Source organism: Ambystoma mexicanum, chromosome 7p (genome assembly GCF_040938575.1).
Source record: "Ambystoma mexicanum isolate Mex_15411 chromosome 7p, UKY_AmexF1_1, whole genome shotgun sequence".
Classification (NCBI taxonomy): domain Eukaryota; kingdom Metazoa; phylum Chordata; class Amphibia; order Caudata; family Ambystomatidae; genus Ambystoma; species Ambystoma mexicanum.
In genome coordinates this window covers 522,581,065-522,601,166 of record NC_090939.1, presented here as the reverse complement: position 1 = coordinate 522,601,166, position 20,102 = coordinate 522,581,065, and the positions used below count along the sequence as shown (strand labels likewise).

The following is a 20,102-nucleotide window of genomic DNA, read 5'->3' as shown; positions in this document are numbered from 1 at the left end:
TGCTGTGAAGATGATTGTAAAAGGATTAACGAGATTTACTTGGAAATCCAGGCATGGATGGCAGATCACTGCCTCTGCCTCAACAACGAGCTCTTGATCGTCGGCTCCCAAACCCACCTTAACAAAATAGACCCACGCTATGCTTCCATTAACATCAATGTGAACCCAATCAAAGTGGCAAAAGAAATCAAAACTTTGGGGTTATACTTAGACTCCACTCTCTCCCTCAAGAGGCAAGTGAACTCAACTGCGTCCTCCACGGCCTACACTAACAAACTAATTAACGCTTGCAAGTCATTCCTCTCACCTAGTAGCTGCATTACCTTAGCCAGGGCTCTAGTGTTATCTGAGATCGACTACTGTAACACCCTCTACTTAGGCACCTCCGAAAGGAACCTCAACAAACTCCAGGTCCTTCAAAATAATGCCTTAAGAGCAGCATTAATTATACAGAGATCTACGCACATCACTAGTTACAGGCAGGACGCCCACTGGCTACCGGTACGGGATAGAATTGCCCTTTGCACGCTCGTCATCACCCACAAGTGCCTCTCAAATATCGCCCCCAAATACCTGGCAGATAAAATCAACAAACGTCAACCAACTAGACCAACTAGAGCCATTTACTCACACTGCCTGGCCGTTCCTAGATTTTTTCTAAAAAGAGCAGGGGGAGAGAGCTTCCCTGTACTAGCTGCCAAACAGTGGAACACCCTACCCCTTAGTCTCAGAATGGAACCTTCATTCTGGACCTTCGGAGCCAAAGTAAAGAGTTGGCTCTTCTGTAAGAAACAGGAGTAACCAGCTACCTCATCGTATGTACCCTTATGCCTGTTGTAACATTACCTGCTTGGTATTGTAACTGACTCTCTCAACTTCGACCCCCATGTAACCATGGTCAACCTGCACTTACTTCTGCTGTGGTTTTCTTGTCTGTTTCTGTTTAAACTGTCTGTAACTCTTGTATAAACTTTAAACGTCCAGTAACCTGAGAGTTCGGTGTGTGTATAAATAAAGAAACTAAACTAAACTAAACTAAATCAAAAAGAATTAGGAATCAGCCAGGTGAATTTGCTGTCTCTTCTTTACATGGCCCAGTGGCAGATGGCTTAAGGGCGTCTGTCTGTGCATGCCCCCTCGCTATTGGGGGCATGCACAGACAGCCACCGAAGCAAAGATCCTGGTGCAGGCCACGCAGCAACATGACCCTCGCCTTATAGTATGCGTGATTACGTTTGTTACTACTATTCTTTTATTTTAAAAGGAAAGTGCTCTGGAATGGTTTCTCTAAAAATAAAAAGGATAGGAATGGTGAAAGTGTAAATAAAAAAGTATAGGAGCACCGCTCCTGCTAACTTGGACAACCGACTGGCCTGGCCAGGTGCAAACATTAATGCCAAATTTGGTGAAGTTTCACACTCATTCCCATGTAGTAAAAGCATGTTGAAACTTTTTTGGAGTTTTTTCTATAGACCCTCAATAAAACATGCTTTGAGGATACAAATCTCTAAATTGCCTCCTCTATTTACAGAGATTCATGGTACATTCCTACCCCTCGTCCTGAAGTTGTACACGAAGTAATCATTTTAAAAATTGGATCAATTAAACTATAGATATTGACATTTTTCTACAAAACGAATTTTACAATATATTGGTTCATGCATAGTAACGGCAAGATACATTGTAATGCGAAGGCGGAACAGCAAGGAAGGAAGGAAGGAAGGAAGGAAGGAAGGAAGGAAGGAAGGAAGGAAGGAAGGAAGGAAGGAAGGAAGGAAGGAAGGAAGGAAGGAGTGTAGGGGTGAGGGATGGATGGAGGAATAAATGGAGGAAGGAAGGGAAGGGATTGATGAGGGGTGGGTATGAAGGGAGGAGGGATAATGGATGGATGTTTAATGGAATGCGGGCTGGGTGGAGGGAAGAAGTGAAGGACGGGATGGTGGAGGGAGGGCGAGTTGGAGGGAGGTACATATAGAGGATTGATGATTGGGTGTAAGGAGGAAGAGAGGGTGAGGTATTTGGAATAGACGGAGGAAGGAAGGGATGGATGGATGGATGAATGGAAAGAGGGAGGAATGAAGGTATGGCAGGTGGATGGATGGATGGCTCGTGAATGTTATGTGAGTCTGCATATGATGCATACACACACTAACATGCACAACTGCCAGGGTGTGTCAAAATACAATGCACATAATACAAACAAGCAACACGGGTGCCTTTTGAGGTGACGCATGCGCAGCCACACACAAACACAGCATCACCGCACTATAGGGACTAGACAAAGGTCGCGACATATGCACTACTCATGCAGAAAAAAGGATGAACATCATAACGAAAACCGACAAGACGAGGAAAACGAGGAGAGAACAGGCACCAAAATAAGAACAAAGAGAGAGGGTCACATCCGCACGCTGTGATTTGGGAATTCAGAGAAGGGGATGGTCGTGAATATCTCAGGTTGCCTGCCTTATTATATTGAAAATGCTGTTCTTCAAAATGGACTCTGATTTTCTCCAGCTAACGACTTTGATGTGGCAGATACCCACATTGATGTATCCAGTTTTACACTGAAGTTGAGTTTATAAAAACGGTCTTTATCATCCTGATAAATCCCAGTGCCATTGTGTAATCAGCTACTATTGGTGAATTGGATACACAGAACGTCTTATGGCAGTTAGATCATGAAAATATTAATTGCATGTAAGCTAACAGAGATATTTTACCAGCAGACTTAAGCTCTGTGATCCATCTTGCACCGGCCCTTGTTTTTTTTTGCCTGAATCATTAGTTAGAGAGCGGTAACTTCATTGATACTTATGCTGAATTCGTATGCAAAGACTTGAGGTCAGGACAAACATGAGACTACTACTCGAACTGAACGACTGACAGTCTGATCCCTCAGAGATAGTCCTGTCATTGTTATCAAGCCATATGATAGGAGGGGTAATGTTACTGTAATGAACAAAACAATGTATCAACAGGAAATTATGAGACTGCCGTTATCTGACCGGGTATGCTATGGTAAAGGACGTCAAGAAGTAATGCTGGCCTCAAATGATCTCACCATACAAGCTATAGATACTTGGAGAGCAAAAGATTTATTGACCAAGTAGATGTCTGACAGTTTCTCTCCCACCAACATCTTGGAAATATCTAGTGCCAAAAATACACAAAGATTTGAGGAATCCAAATGATATACCCATTATCTTATCCCATGGCACCTTATGTGGAAAGAGGTCTACGTTGGTGAATAGGTTCCTGATTCCACATGTAATCTCCTTACCCGCTTATGTTAGAGATAATACGTTTGCCTTTTATTGCCTACAAAGGATCCGGAGGGAGCAGGATGCGTGGTTGGTAACATTAGACATAGATGCCCTCTACACTTCTATAATACATGTTGACGGGTACTCAGCACTATAATCATTTTTCCAGGAAAAATCGATACATTGTTTAAAACTTATGGATATATTGCTGCTTACAGTAGAAATATGGCTAGAAAATATGACAAAGTACCCTGCCAATCCCTGGCGACTGATAGTGGTCTGGTCACAGGGGCCGGAAGCTGCTTCGAGCATGTGGGTGCTGGGCCCAGAGAAACTGTATGGGGGATCCCCAGACCACCCCAACTGGATCCTTGTGCTAAGGGATGGGTAGTCACAGGAATGTTCAACCCTCTCCCACCAACCATACAGAGGAGCCTGGACCCCACGGGGACAGTTACAGGGATATGCCAAACCCCAAACCTCCTATCGACGTACAGAACCACCATTGGGGTAGTCACAAGGTACGAAGAGCCATTAAACACATGCTTTACTTTATTTTATTTATTTATTTTTAAATGTCTTTATTGGCATTTGTTATAGTTACAACAGCAGAGTGGCAGTGGCTGCCAGCTGCGGCATAGTATGGGCACATCAGTGTGAAGATAGCCGTTAAATTAAGCCATACATAACTTTAACATAAAACGAATAACATTAACAATGATTGTCTCCTTCTGGTTGATGAATAGTTCAGCTTGGGAGGGTGAGCAGGGGGTGGAGTGGGGAGGGCTGGGGCCGGAAGGGTGGGAGGTAGGAGCATGAAGATGAGGGATCAGTTCTGTTACTAGCGATTATCTGTTCAGGTGACTTCATGATGGTCGATTCGGTTGAAGTGGGGGTAAATCACTCATGGGGGTTTATCCTCGTTGGAAGGGTGGGACAGTGCCCATGTCAGGGCTTTCCAAGTGTCCAGTTCCTGGCGTGCATCATCTGGGGATTTAGCAACACTGTCTTCCCAGGCTGAGGTTTCCGCCCCAACCCAGCGTTCCAGTTCGCTATACCATGCTTGGAATCGTGGGCCGGCTGGTCGTTTCCATGCCATTGCGATGGCCCTCGTGGCCAGGATACATGCCATGTCCATTAGTTTTACAGTGTGTTTAATTTTGGCTAATCTGGGGTAAGTTCCCAGGAGGCATTCACTAGGGGTCCACTCGTACCTGGTCATGCCTGCCCTCCTGCAAGCCTGCTCTGCGTCGGCCCAGAGCTGCTGGGTCCTGGTGCACTCCCAAAACATGTGTAATAGGTTTGCTTTGTCTCTGTTGCACCACGGGCAGTTGTGATGGGGTTGTTTGCTGAATTTCGCTATTCTATGCGGTGTTAGGTAGGAGCGGTGTAGTACGTTCAGTTGGATCAATCTGAATCTGGAGTTCCTGGATATTTCCTTAAGGAACACTAGAGCTCTTTCCCATTCTCCGTCAGTCATTTCTCGCCCCAGATCCCAGTCCCATTTCAGCTTTAGCTCTGGGCTTCGGGGGCTAGGCCTGTCTATTAGGTGGCTGTATATCTGAGAGACCGGTCTCCATCCCTCTCCCAGATTATACAGTAGTGTTATGAAGGGTTTGGGTTCGGGCTCCTCAGGCTATGTGTCCCACTTAGCTCGCGCTAGCTTTCGAATCCTTTGATACCACAGGAACTGACCTCTGGGTATGTCTTCCTCGGATTGTAGTGAGGAGAAGTCTCGGAAGAACCCCTCATTATACTTTACTTTATTTTAATGGCGCACCATAAAACCCAGAGGCGTGAGGGCACACACAAACAGACATGGGTCATCCTAGGATATCCAAGCAGCAGCCATAGTACGTTCATTTATTTAAACCATAGGCGCTTGACTCCTTTCATACCCATGTGCAGAAAGATAAAGGAGGTAATCACAGGGACTCCCCTACTCCCATTCCTCATGCTGATACCCAGGTCCATAAAAGGGTCACGGGAACCCTCACACCACACTTAGCCTTATTATGGACTGCCACAGGGAAGTGGAGACAAACCTAACCCTTGGAGAGGTGCCTTCTCAAAAGGGTAAAACAATGGGAGAGCCATCCAAACATACTAGCCAGATCCAAATGTCTACAGTAGGGATCAATGTCTCACCCTTTATGAAAATATTGCTATACCATACCATTCACAATGAGCATGCTAAGTTTCATCCCCTCGTATAAGCCTCTGCCGGTTTCATCACCATTCCTTCCTTGCACTGCCCATATTCCCTCTTCCCTCTTCCCGGCCTCATTTGGGTGGCATGAAAGCAAGACCTACCAAAGCAAATCCATTGCTAGAGAGAAAGCAGACTGTGGTTCTCTGTATACATTTCTATTGTATGTGCCACATTTAGGTGACTAGGTGTCTAATCAATCTTAGTATTGCAGTGATAAAGGCTCATAGTCTACCTACTGTTTGCATGATGTCAAGAGAAGATGACAGCAAGGTGCCCCCTCCTCCAGCCTGTGCTGCCTGTGCAGTGTTTTCCACTGCTGTCCATATCCCAACAGGCCATGAGCAGTAGGAGAAGGTAGAGTTCCCCTGGCTCACGCCTGCCTCCCCACTGCGATAAGGATTGGGAGCGGAACGGCAGCGAGAGCAGGGAAAGCCATAGAGTGGCATGCTGTAATGTCAGAGCACTCCACCATCCCTGCCCACAGCAGGAAAAGAGGTGTGCCGGCTGAGTGCAGTGATGCCGTACTCTTTCTCCAGATGGTGCCTTCCCCTCAAACCCAATGCCTTGGCTCTTGTGGCTGAAGAAGTGCCAGCCATGGGAGCAACCATGGCCGGCACAGAAGACAGGCCTCCCTTGCACCACCTATGAGGGAGGAGAAAGCGGAGGAGGCAGCAAAAGAGCAGTGTCTATGCAGCTGCTGGTAATCCTGGCCAATGGGACAATTTGATGGCCATGGGGCTAGTATTTGATGCCAATTCTTTGCCCTTTGACAGATTTCTGAGAAGAGTGCTATATAAATACATAATATTGTTGATAAACAAAAGGAAAAACATTTGGCTTTGTCAATGCTTGTTTTTTCTTATAAAACCTGATTTCTGTATTTATACTTTCAGGATCCTGGTTTGCCAACTAGCATTTTCCAGCAATATTTTCTGCTTTCGATTGCAGCTCGCATGCCCCACTTTTAAGAAGCCTTTGCTTTTCCCTCCTGGTCCTGCTTTGAACAGTGCTGACGTGCCTTTCCAGTTTAATAACACTTAGGTTTTCATTAGTGGTGACAACGTATTTATTGCTGCACGATCAGTGTTCCTGCTGATTATTAATATCGCTGTTAACTTTGGCTTGCGGGTTATAACCTTTAACAATTGGACTCCGCATCAAACTGCTCACATTCATTATAAATGACCCGCAGCAAATGCAGCATCTGCACAAACCGAATTACGATCCATCCGCAGCTGCCTAAAGGGCCATGTCATTGGGACACGCAGCACATTTTAACCTGTATTTTTCCTCCCATAATAACAGGAAAGAAAAAAAAATTCCCAGAGTGCTAAACGATTCCTAGGCGTACATGAAAAATGGAAGTAATGCAAAATCGATAAACATTTTATTTATTTTGTATTTTATTGTTTAAAGTGTCGACCTAGCTCGAGAGCACCGAAGCGCTGTACAGGGTGTTTAAGCTGGCAACTTATAACAGCCTGTGCATCAGTCTGTGTGTCTATTGGGATTAGTCTTTGGTCAGGTGTTGTTGAAAAAGCCCCATTTTGAAAAATTTGCAAAATCGGAGAATTCTGGGGACATACTGAGCCGATACTGAGATCGAGTTCCGGAGGCTGGGGGCGTGACAAGAGAAGCATTGCTTGCAGGTATTCTCTTTGTGGACGAATTGTAATTCGAGTCGGTTGGTGGATTTGCTACGCAAGGAGCGTGTGCACTAGATTTGTGGAGCTTTGATGCCAGGTGCGCTGGTGTGCCACTCATTACTGCTTTGTAGACGATGCATGAAGTCTGGACCAGTATCCTGGCCTGGAGAGGAAGCCAATGTAATTTGCGTAGGATGGGGGGATTCGATAAAATGTCCATGCACACGTAATATGATGTGCTGCAGGGTGGTGGACTGTTTTTATGGGAGAAACTGAGCAGCTGGGAGCCCTGTCAGTACGGCATTTCCCCCATCGATGTGCAAGACCACAATGCACTATGGTCACGAAGTTCTCAGTGGGATGAGCATACATAGATCTTCTCCAAAAATACATTATAAAACACAACTTGCATCCCTACATTTATTTTTTAGTACATGCTATTTAAAGGTTTAACATTGATATCTAATGTGTTGTCATGGTGTGCCTAAGTATCCAATTTAACGGTAGACCAGGACAGGTAGTCCCACTCCTAGGTTGCTTCTGCTTTTTCAATCTCTGCCTTTTCAGCATTGTTGTTTCTCTGTGCCTCTCCTAATCATGTTTTAATCCACTTGTAGTTTATTAGTTTCACCTACACATTAGTCTCACTATAAAAACATGTGTATCAATGCTACCCCTCAAACTTAAATGAATGCATGTTTGAAGGAAGCATCGTTTGGGGTAAATCGTACAGATGCTGCACTAGTTACATGAATGATGGGTAAATAGAGCACATACTTTTCTATTTACCTGGAAGAGGCTATGAGGTATTCTTATATAGGAGCCATTGTCCAGGTAAATTATAAAAATGTGTTTCTACAATTTACCAGAATTAAAGGAGAGTTCCGGGACTTTTTTTTTATTGTCCCTACGGTTCGGCCATGTGTTTTTAAGCATAACTCGGTAGATCGTAGAAAACTTTCCTATGGACCTTACCCGACTTTTCGTCCATTAACGCACTCGAAATCAGCCGCCATTTTCTGATAATCCTATCATTTCCCCCCATCGCCCTGGCTCACCTGCTTTTGCGGCACTAAATCAAATCCCCCGCCCCTGAGCCTGACATCAGCAGACGCGTACCGCCCATTTCCCAACGCCAAAGCACGTTTCGTGTCAACAATCGCTGCGCCTCAGCTAATGAAGTGTCGCCATGGAAATGGCAGGACGCCTCTTTCCTCAATAAGTATAAACACACCGTTTCACAACACACAGCAGCAGATTTTCGATTCCATTACTCTCGCTGTGTTACTTTGAGTATTCTGTGACTCGTTTCTGTGCTCTGGTCAGCTACATTCGCCGCTTCTAGGCCTTGTGAACACCTGTACCATCTCTGTAAATTATTTTACTTTCTTTATCACACAATGGCTACAATAATGCCGTATATGTACGAGCCCGAGTACACCGAGGAAGAACTACTGGAAAGGCAAGCACGCGAAAACGATGGGGATTCGGACGGCAGTTGGGAGGACCAGTCAACGGATGAAGAGCCTGGACCATGTCGCATGGACGGCGTCTCCACCTGGTGCACGTGCAATCGGTGCGAGCTGATGCCAACTGAGGAGGAGAACTGCTGCTGCCGTGAAAATTCCGGGTGCTTGGCCTACATTTCGGAAGGCGAGCCAAGTCCGCAATGCATCACCGAGCTGCCAGAGTTCAGGGAAGCCTGCCTCTCACGGACCGTGTTGAGGATGATGATGGTGTTTATGCACGAACTTCGCGGCACTGTTCGTCCGCGTAATCCGAGTAACGAGTAAGTATACTCTGGTTGTGATGTCAGTGATGCCACTACTATTTCATGGTTGTCTCCCACATATAAAATTACATCTACATATCATTCGAATGCATGTAAATTGGTTCCATATTGTGCATTTTCTAGATAGAATTTTTTTCAAAGCAGAATGACATTTTTTACCTGAATCGACAGTGATAAGAAAGTTTTGTCATTTTAATACAGTTTGCATCTTTCATTTTCACAGGTGGTACAGGCTGGTGGCCTATCGTTGCTTCACTTGGTGGCTTCACGGGAGGCTCGGACGCCGCGTTCGGAGAGTAATACCTGCCTGTGCGGTACTTGCCATTAGACAACATTTCCCCAGCGACAGTGGACAATACCGCGGATTTTCCCTGGATGTGCTGCAACCGGAACTTTACAATGTGTAATGTTTATTATTTATGTTCTATTGAAATTAAGATCTAAAATAAAACCCAACATATATTTTAACAATGGTTGTTTTGATTTTTTGCCCTATCAAAGGCAGTTCGCACCGGGGTACTTGTGCTGGCAAGTGGAGCTGTCAGGGAGCGATAAAGGCCAAGAGGTGCCAAACACCATGTACACTTCAAAGTGGTCTATAGAGCATGGGTTGTTGTTCCCATGTCTACCTCCAGACCCCGTGTCTCCTGCCAAGCATCCCCCCTCACGCTGGACTGCCCCCTGCAATCCACATAAGTGTGTCTCCATTCACGAGTCTTCCTGTGTCTTGTCTGCACGACCACCGCCCCAATCCACCCCCGCCCTATCAAAGGCAGTTCGCACCGGGGTACTTGTGCTGGCAAGTGGAGCTGTCAGGGAGCGATAAAGGCCAAGAGGTGCCAAACACCATGTACACTTCAAAGTGGTCTATAGAGCATGGGTTGTTGTTCCCATGTCTACCTCCAGACCCTGTGTCTCCTGCCAAGCATCCCCCCTCACGCTGGACGGCCCCCTGCAAACCGCATAATGCCACGACATATACACGTCATTCATTCACAAACACACCCCTGTTTCGAATTCTTTATAACCCACTTCATATTTCTAATGAGCACTTCTTTGCGCTTTGCTAGTCAACCCGTGAAGGTGCTGGTTATCTGCTCTTCGTCTCTGTGAATTTCCGTGAACACTTCGAGGAAACTCCTCAGTTTGCAACCTGTGAACTGCTCCCTGTTCTACGACAAGAAACTACTGTGATCCCTGCATCTAACTGTTTGTTCGTCAAGGTAAGGCCATGTACCATAATCATTTTGCGTCCAATTTCTTTTCGTTCAAGACAGTACATGCAAGGAACTAGTCACATGTTCTGAGTTTACATTGGTATTCATAGAGAATTGTTGATCTTTACTTTTCAGAACTTTCCACAATGCCTGCCTGTTCCATTGGCGGTTGCCCTTCGAAGACCCATAATAAATCTGAAGGTACTATAAAGCATGTGTTCCCTAAGACAATAGATCAGATAAGAGAATGGGTCCGATATTGCGGATATTCACCGTCTGAGCTTGAAAGTAGAGTCCTAGAAGTCTTTGCGGACAAGAGGGGTGATCGATACCGCATCTGCAGCAGGCACTTTAGCTCAGACATGTACTCCACATCATTGCTAATAAAGAAGAACACACCGCGAGTGAGGCGAAAATTGCTCTCAACCGCTATTCCCACTCTATTCGTCCACATCCCTCCACTGGTGAGTCAAGTTTACGTATTTATCTCTCGGCCTTGCGGTAGTGTGTAGCATTAGCTAACAATAATTTCCCCATTTATGTATCCACTCAATATGAAGGCGGAAGATTCTCCATCCGTGTCGTTATTGCAGTCATCAGCCACTTCAAGCGCCTATCGGGTAATCTTACTTGGCTATTCTGCCACTGACTTGTTTTAGGCATGTAAATCAATAGTTTTAATTTATCGTGTAATTATTTTACCTAATGGTACACCCTTGTACTCGTCCTCTAGTCTTTGTTTTCAGTTATAATTATTGTTATCCAAAATAATGCAAGTACTGTCTTTCAGGGAGATGCTGAGGAGTCCAACGTATTGACGACAACCGTTGATGTCACTCAGATGCTCGAGGTACGTTTCCGGACAGTTCCATCGATGGAGATCATCAGATCTTGCATTCTTGTAGCGTGATTGTTACACACAATGTTTCTTTCGTTTTTAGCCATTGATATGTCCTTCTGTCGTCGCCCTCCTATGTGTCTTCTTTTTTCAATATTGTGTTCATTACTAATGAAAGTCCTATGTTTCAGGGAGTCGATGGAGCATTAGTCCAAGAAGAAGGGGGAGCATGCAGTTACGGGTCTGCGCAACAGCTTGCAGAAGTGTGCACCGCAGTTACATCGTCCCTTGATGTTCTTATGCATTTCGAGGTATGGATACTGACAGTTCGATCAAGCGAAATCATATGACGTGATTACATCTGCTATACTTCCTTCTTTATTAACGCAAGTACTATGTTTCAGGGAGATGACGGAGCTTCTTCTACAAGAACATCACCCCTAGTAGTTGATGCAGATCTCTGGGTGGTGACACTTCCAACGATCGAGCAAATCGAATCATATTTATATATCCATTATTTATTTTAGACAACTGATCATTTGTGCAGGTCTATTTAGATGAGCCGTTGACGCCTGCACAAAGTTTATGTTCTTTTTAACAAAATAGAAAACCATACTAATGCAATTACTGTGTTTCAGGGAGTTACTGAAGCATCATCTTCAATAATATCATCAATGGAAGTCTATGAGGAGCCCGAGGTATGGATCTTGACAGTTCCATCTAACTAGATCAACAATGCGTGAATAATTGTCGTTTGAATGTTCTACACAAAGCGTTCATTCGTGTTTTGCTATTGAGATGTACGTGGGTATTGGTCCCCAAGTACATTTTGTGTTTTCGATATTATTATACATACTAATGAAAGTTCTATGTTTCAGGGAGTCGATGGAGCGTCAGTGCGTGATGGATGTGCTTATCATGAAAATATAGTCGTTGCAGCGCAAGAGGAAGTGGAGACATGCACACACGAGTCGGAGCAACAGCGTCCTGAAGTTGAAGTTCGAGGCAAGAAAGTTTCAAAGAAAAGAAAGCAAAAGAAGGTTAGTGTCCTGGTCACTATAATATGTTGTTTTTCACTGTTATTAGTTCAATACTGTAAGTTGTGTTTAAACTGAACATCCCTTTTCCAATCTGTCCTCTAGTTGCGAGTGGGTGTACGAACTAGATCTACACAGACAGTGAAGCGAACGAGAGATGTTGCTTGTCAAACCTTTTGGCAGGGACTTGAGACTGGAGATGCATCGTGCCAATGGGAAGAATATCAAGTGATTGACAACGGAGCTATACCACCACCAGCCATTGATAGTGAATGTCCTCCTGGTAGTTCGGATGCAGTCGGAGATCAATTCACAGAATCCACACCCGCAAAAACTAAGACCGCGAGAAAGTTGAAGAAATTGTTTTATTCACCCATCGCCGGAGAAGGAACAGATGTTGCAATGGAAGAGAATGAAGTGGACGACAATGAAACACCATCAATATCACTGAACATAGCGGAAGACGATATCAGAGATTCTACCTTTCATGTGAGTGACATGTCCTCAACGTTACAGGCCGAACCAGCTGGGATGCAGAGTGACAGTATAAGGAAAGAGGCCAAATTCATTGTATTCGATAGTTGTTTGATTGATATTATTATTCGGATGAAATGTGGGCATTCGGTTGGTGGGGAAGTATGTGGGGAGCCATTGATTAATGTGACTCGTGCAATTCGAGGCACTAACCTTAAAATACATGCCACCTGTACAAAATATCATCCTTTCTCATGGTCTGCACAACCCATGCTGGGGCAACTGCCAGCAGGCAATCTACTTTGTGCAGCGGCTGCACTTTTTAGTGGTTCAAGTTTTAAAAAGTTAGAGTCTTTCTTTCAGTTTGTGGGAATCCATTTCAATGCGAAAACTCAGTTCTACAAATACCAAACCGATTATCTATTTCCAGCCATTAGCGAAGCTTGGAGAATGGAAAAAATGTCTATTGATCGTACATTCGCGGGCAAACGGTTCAGGCTAGCCGGTGATGGAGACTGCGACATCCCAGGATTTTCAGCCAAGTACTGCACCTACCACTTTCAGGACATGGAAATTAAGAAAATTGTGAGTTCGGTGGTCGTGCAGGTGTCACAAAGTACATCCTCAGTGGCCATGGAGAAAGTTGGCTTTGTAGCATCATTGCAAGAACTACAATCGCGGGGAATGGTGATCGACCTGATAGCCACGGACAGACACGTTTCAATTGCCAAGACAATGAGAGAAGAGTACAAAAATATAAATCACCAATTTGACGTTTGGCATCTTGCAAAAACAATCAATAAAAAAATGTCGGCTGCAGGTAACAAAAAAGATATGCAAGGTATTTCACAGTGGTCCAAGTCAATCAGCAACCATCTTTGGTGGAGCTCAAAAACATGTGGAGGGTCGTTGGAAATTCTACTGGAAAAATGGCGGTCAGTAATGCTACACTGTACCAACGTTCACCGTTGGAACACAAACCAACATTTCCACAATTGTGAACATGGCCATTTGTCCACAGAGGAGGCACGGAAGAAGAAGTGGTTGATTCCTTCATCACCCACTCACAAAGCCATTGAAAAGATTGTATTTAATAAAACTATAACAAGAGATTTGAGGGGACTCACGGAATTCTGCCACACAGGAGATTTGGAGGTGTTCCACAATATGTGCCTAAAGTACAGGCCAAAACGATTGCATTTTGGAATGGAGGGCATGATAAATCGGACTCTTCTAGCGGTCTTGGCACATAACCATAATGTTGGCCGTCAACAAAGTAGGACGACCGGAACTTTAGGGACGCTTCGCTACAATAAGGCCTTCACTAAAAGAAGTAAACAATGGGTGATCAAACCAGTGTTTGAGGATATGCAATATGAGTTTATTGAGAGACTTATTGTTGATGTCCTAGATAGGCACATACATGGAGTTGTGAACGAACCTGTGCAGGGGACAACTGCATTGCCACCCAACATTGCCTCTGTTCCATGTCCACCTAAAGAAGAGCTCATTGAGAAATACACATCACGGTTTAAATGATTGTAATTTGATTGTCTGTTCTCTCGAGTCTGCTCATGTCGCAGGCCCATTGAATATGTGTATCTATGTAATGTGTAAATGAAAGTGATTGCTCAGTGTACATGCAATGTGTCTCTCCACCCTTGCCCCTCTCTTCACCGTGCAGTAGTGCGAACCACCCGGGTGTCACCTGTGACTTTGCTCTCGAGTCTGCTCATGTCGCAGGCCCATTGAATATGTGTATCTATGTAATGTGTAAATGAAAGTGATTGCTCAGTGTACATGCAATGTGTCTCTCCACCCTTGCCCCTCCCTTCACCGTGCAGTAGTGCGAACCACCCGGGTGTCACCTGTGACTTTGCTCTCGAGTCTGCTCATGTCGCAGGCCCATTGAATATGTGTATCTATGTAATGTGTAAATGAAAGTGATTGCTCAGTGTACATGCAATGTGTCTATCCAACCTTGTTCATTTGCGCATTAAATTAAACCAAACAGTAATATAAATCATTTTTCAAAAAATATAGAATGTCTCCGTATTTATGGTTCTCTGGGGCTGCAAAGCACGCAGACAAAATGCAAAGATGGAGTGTAAATTTCAAGTCCTGTGAGATGGCCTTACACTGAATGTAGCTAACTAGGAATGTGTGCTCGTTCAAAGTGAAGGTCAGCTGCTTTGATTTTTTGCTCGGGTGCCGGAATGGCCCACGACTCAGTATAAGGTTCTATTGTTATTTGACCTTGACAGGCCGGGACCATCCCGAAAGACTTCTTTTTGGGGGTGTGGTGCAATAACGTAAGAAACGATAATGAATAAAATTTCAGAAACGATAGCCATTTAATGTTCGTTCATTAGAAGAAATAACGTCGGCATAGAAGGAGTGGTATTTCGGGGCTGCCCTACGCACAGACACAATGGAAAATGCAAATATAATGTAAGTAACTCTTTAGATGAGTTTATACCTCAATTTAATTACTATACAGTAACTTTAAAGACGGGTTAAGTTGTACTTGTTCGTTCAATGTGGCATATTGTTTTGTACCGCGCACTATCTTGAGGAGAACAATCTCCTTTTACGGAAGCACCTCAAAACCTTACTCTTTGCTTCTGCTTCCTCTCTCCCTCTCCCCTGCTACAACTGGTCCACTGTCTGCGACCTCAGTCCTGGGCCCTTCCACTCTCCACCTGCACTGCCTCCCTGTCAACCCCTGCACTGGGGGACTGTCTCAGTATCCTACAGCCCCCCCTTCCCAGCACTTGTTCTGCACTTACCTTGCACTCGCCACCAGCTGGCCCTATGTATTTATTATTTTATGCTACTTACCTTGTACTCCACTTCCCCCCTCCCCTTCCCCTTGCACTTTTACCTTCCCCCTACCCCTGCACGATCTGAATGACACCTGGCCTAGTAGGATCGTTGTCTGTCTTCTCCTTGTTCCCCCCCCTCCCTGCCTCGCCACGCCTTGAAACACTTGTGTATAGGCGCGTTGCAAATGCCATATTATATCATATCAGTGACGAAGTGGTCCACTGGCGCTCAGGCGGCTGTGAAAAAGGCGGAGGAGAGGGGGTGGGTTACTGGAAATGACGTATAATACCCAGTTGCACTGTCCTAGCTATGAAATAATTTCCCGACCTAATATATAAAATGAATAATTTTAATAAAGATCTGATGCTGAGACTAATTTCATTTTTTATGTTTTTAAAACAGGTACATCACTCATTATTGTGTGTGTCACGAGTACCATCACCGGCGGATGGGTTTTTCAACCGCCAGTTGCTTCTCCGCGTGAACAACGTTACCACCCTGACCATTTTATGGGACGACCGCCAAGTACAAGTATGCCCTTACGCGGTACTAACGGCTAGATGCAACATACAGACCGTTGTGGTGGCCTAGTGCCTCGTTGTTGGAGTGGAGTGGAGCATCCTTTGGTATGCAGACTACTGAAGAGTATCCGGGTGTAAAAGTTTGCCACGCCTACGTACTTCCAGGTGTGGGATGTTCATCTGGTCTTGTCTCATTTGGATAGGGGACCAGATAGTGAGCATCTCATATTAGGAGTCATTAGGCACTTTGATGTATTTGGTGTCTTTACTTTACGGCAGTTCTCAAACATCCTGGCCCTGGACGGTAAGGGTAGAGCATTCATTCCTTCTATTCTTCTAAAAATCATTGAATTTCCCACATTTCCCAATAATGCTCGTTTGTGCATTGCTAGTCGTCTGAAGCAGTTTTAGTTGCTGACAGCCGATCTGAGAACATGTGCAGGGTCTCTCTGTCTCCTTTCAAAAACCTTTTTCCCCAGTGTCTTCTCCTATGTTGACTAGGTGAGTTAAAGTGGTGATGAAAGAAGAAGATGTTGATGTCCTTAAATTTGGCGCCCATTCTTCTAGAGGTGCTCTGGCTTCCAAAGCTTTCTGGGCATGGAACAGACTGAAAGATAATGGCAAATCGGCTAGATGGTAAAATGCTTCTTCATTTTATGCCTTTTACTGTAAGCCTATTGTGTGTGCTTCTTCAGCCGTGACCCTGCCACAGCTGCTAATTTTGCATAGCAGAGGTCTCTGTGCTTAGCCATAGAAAACGGATTGGTCCTAGTAAAGCTATGACAGGCAATCCGGATTCTATTAAGTTTACGGAAATGAGTATTATCACTCCTTCACTTCCCCTGATTGCAAATCTGATTTGTTTTGGCGTGTAGAATTCTGTGAGGACCCGTGCCAGGTGTTTTTTTATGTGGATCCAGAGTGTTAGAAGAACATTGTTTTTCACCACCGACAAGATGTATGAATTCTTTCCTTTTTTCGTATTGTATGCACACTGGAAGGCGTCAGAAGAGTGCCCATGATGGATAGTCATAGGCAGCATTTGGATACTATTGGTGTACACCGGAAAGGGGGAGGAGTGGGGGAGGAATGGTGGAAGCAGACGTTTTCCTTTTTCACAGGATAAAGTACAGAAAAGAGAAGTGCACACTACTCACACCCTCGTGCCCTTAATATAATCAAAACTATCCATCCTCATCTTACTGGGAGCAATCTGAATCATTCACAATGTCGGCCATTTTGCAACAGGAACAGAACTGAAATGTGCCAGACATCTTGAAACGTGAGAAGCAGTCTGATTTCTCACCTAGTCAATTCTTCATCAAAGCAGGGGGCCCAAAGACTACCTGTAAATGTCCCTATTGGAGAGGTGCTGCCTTCCCACACATGGTGCCATGCTGGTTCCTACAGCCCCATGTCATATTCACTAACATTAAGGGTGCAAAAAGTGATCCGAACATCCCCGAATGGAATGCTGGCGCCAACACCTGCGGGTACCTTGCTGGGGCTGACACAGTCTGAAAGAAGGTTGCGGCTGAGCCACCATATGGGGTGGCCACCTACTAGGCTTGGAGCCAGCAGGCTTCCCACTGAAGGAACACTAGGCAGATGTCTCTTTTCTGGCTAGTCCTAGAGTATTCAGCCCACTGGATTGAAGTTAAACCTCTATAAAAAAATGCATCTATAAGTAAATCAGTGGATGGGTAGACACATGACTGGGACTGACCCTACATACCTAAAACAACCAAAAAACACACGTGCTTGCGCCCTCTAAGATCAAATTAAAGGTCTTGATGTCATTTGCTCTGTGAATAATTTGTTTATTTTCATATGAATCTCTTTTGTTATACCCTCGAGACGTGTTTCTCCAAATTAAATTATTTGGTTCATCAGGAGGGTTTTTCCATACATTTCCAATCACAGAATTGATGATGCTTTGGTAGATTGGGTGATCAATGCAAGGTTTTCCAGTGCTAGCCAATGATAAGCAACTGGTGCTGAGAAAGGTTATAATCCTTCTGTCTGGGAGTTATTATGAGGTGGCTAATTCCTTAAATTGTCTTAGGTTGAAGTAGAGTGGCTTGGTAGGGTAGGGCTTGATAACCGCAGTGTAGCTACCATACATGCAGGCTCAGGACAATGGCCGAATCAATGAACGGCCAGAGAAATTTGTATTTCTCCCCCAATAATCACCATATTCTAGGGAGGATAGCTCAGGGGCAATGCGCTCGCTTGGGAAGCAAGATGACACAGAGCAACACAGGTTTGATCCCCGGGTCCGCGCTTAGAAACCTCTGGGTATTAAGCGCGTTATAAATAACCAATAACAATTACAATGCCACTGTGCAAAGGTTAAGCCCACATGTGCATGGACATATTCCATAATGCACATATATTGGAAATGGCATCGCCGTGTATGGACACGCCTACCTACAGTTATGCCTCGCTCATCTGAGCAATAGGACTGCACAGGGGGGCATGGCTGTTGTCTGTTAAAAAAGACAGCAGTGGAGGCCCAGAATAGGGGGCACGAAAGTGAACGTTTCTGAAGTATGCGTAAAGCCCGCTGGGATCCTTACCGGAACCGGTTGTCTTTTGCACTGTTAAAAAGAAACGCTCTCATAATTCCATCCATGACAGAGTGTATATCATTTGGGTGGTGAAATATTGAGTCTGTGGGAGCGAGGCAGGGCTTGTCATGGCATTTTCGTGCGCGTGAAATTTGCAAGTAACAAGGGCAGCTGCTCACATATAGGCTGCTGAGTTAGACCACGTGTGCAGTGCTCCAGGCAAGGGACACCGTGCTTTAAATAGCGCGAGCTCAAACTGCAAGTTGCTTTTTCGGGAAAATAACTGTCTTCAAATCAATCATGCATTCATTAAAAAAGCATCATTCTTCATGACATGGTTCTGTTTTTAAAATGTATGCCGAGCTTCTGATGCGTCAGCGTGTTTACCAATGCATGTGGCGCAGGATCTGCAGTGAGACAATAAACTGTGTCTCCTACCTTTAACTTTCACATTAAATCTGCAGGTGGCCTCATTTCCTGCCCTGTCCACCACAGTGTACTGGATTTTATGATCGCCTTCTGCAAATTCGGACCCTGGAGGTAGCCCGCTCAATACAACACTGTCAAAAAAAAACACAAAAACATAACAAATGTAAACAACAGACCACAGTCAATGCGGCAAAGAAAAAATTAAGCACTATACCAATAACTTACAGAAAAGAATCGGGTGAATGTAACAGTTACATTTGATAGGTTGTAGCAAAGTGTACACACGATCTTTGTAAAAAGTATGTCAAGTTAGCGAACTCAATTGCTGTTCTTGTGTTTTTGTTTTTCTTCACTTAGGTCTGTGGGAAGCAGCTGATTTCATAGCTCATCCCCTCTGGTGCATGTGGTGTGTGGCCCCTTTACCTGGGGCAGTGCATAGCCTCTGACCAGCACAGCACGTAACCCGCGAAGGCCCACTTCAATGTGTTCAACATTCTCTTAACGTTAGATTGGTAGGAACCTGGCTAATGCACGTGATCAACATTTGTAATATGGGCCAGCATGTAATACACCATTTGCCCAGATATAAACCCTGCATCTTGACAATCAGACTTCCGCATAAATATTCATTTATTCCTAAAGGCAAACTAACTGCATCTCTCCAGTCCCTCCACTCTGTGGCGCTAGACAGAAGTCACACTAGCCAGGAACAAGATTTAGCCATAATCAACGGACATCCTAACCATGTCGCGTTTTCTGCTGCCCTGAAGTTGGGCACTCTTGCCATTTCCAACATTGTGGCAGGCATATAGTGACCTTCTGTGTTGGGCTGATGCTTACATATGCTTGCACATGCTTCCTGAGCACAAAATTGCTAGTGTAGGGGTTTGAATAATCTACCTAAAAAGGGAGAAGCCTTTGAAGCTTGGTTCAAACTCCTCTTTCAAAATGGCATATAGTGGGAAACAATGAAAACTAAATAATTATAATAATATGATTAGGTGTACAAAATATCATTTTACATCTTATCCAAGAATGTTCGACTATTATTCGTTATGCGTTTAATAATACTATTAAGACCATTGTTAAAGCAAAATTACGTACTGATTTCAATATAGTTTTGAACCAGGAACACGAGCCAAATAATGAATTTGGTGATCATGAAATCCCGGACTGTTGAAGTACTCAAGTGGTGAGATTGGCAGTAGCAAGCCACATGCACGCACTTGCAAAATATTTGTGTATATGGACGCAACTAATCACAGTAACATATA

The 20,102-nt window shown here is 44.5% G+C and overlaps 1 protein-coding gene across 2 annotated transcripts in view; it reads right to left on the bottom strand.

The window, feature by feature from the left end:
- The window catches only part of SRPX (sushi repeat containing protein X-linked), a 482,285-nt gene that overhangs the window by 79,432 nt on the left and 382,751 nt on the right, over positions 1 to 20,102 (bottom strand). For both annotated transcript variants that reach the window (XM_069636552.1, XM_069636553.1), the window contains one exon: positions 18,838 to 18,959. In XM_069636552.1, coding sequence (XP_069492653.1) covers positions 18,838 to 18,959 — 122 coding nt within the window. The remainder of the gene's footprint in view (positions 1 to 18,837; positions 18,960 to 20,102) is intronic.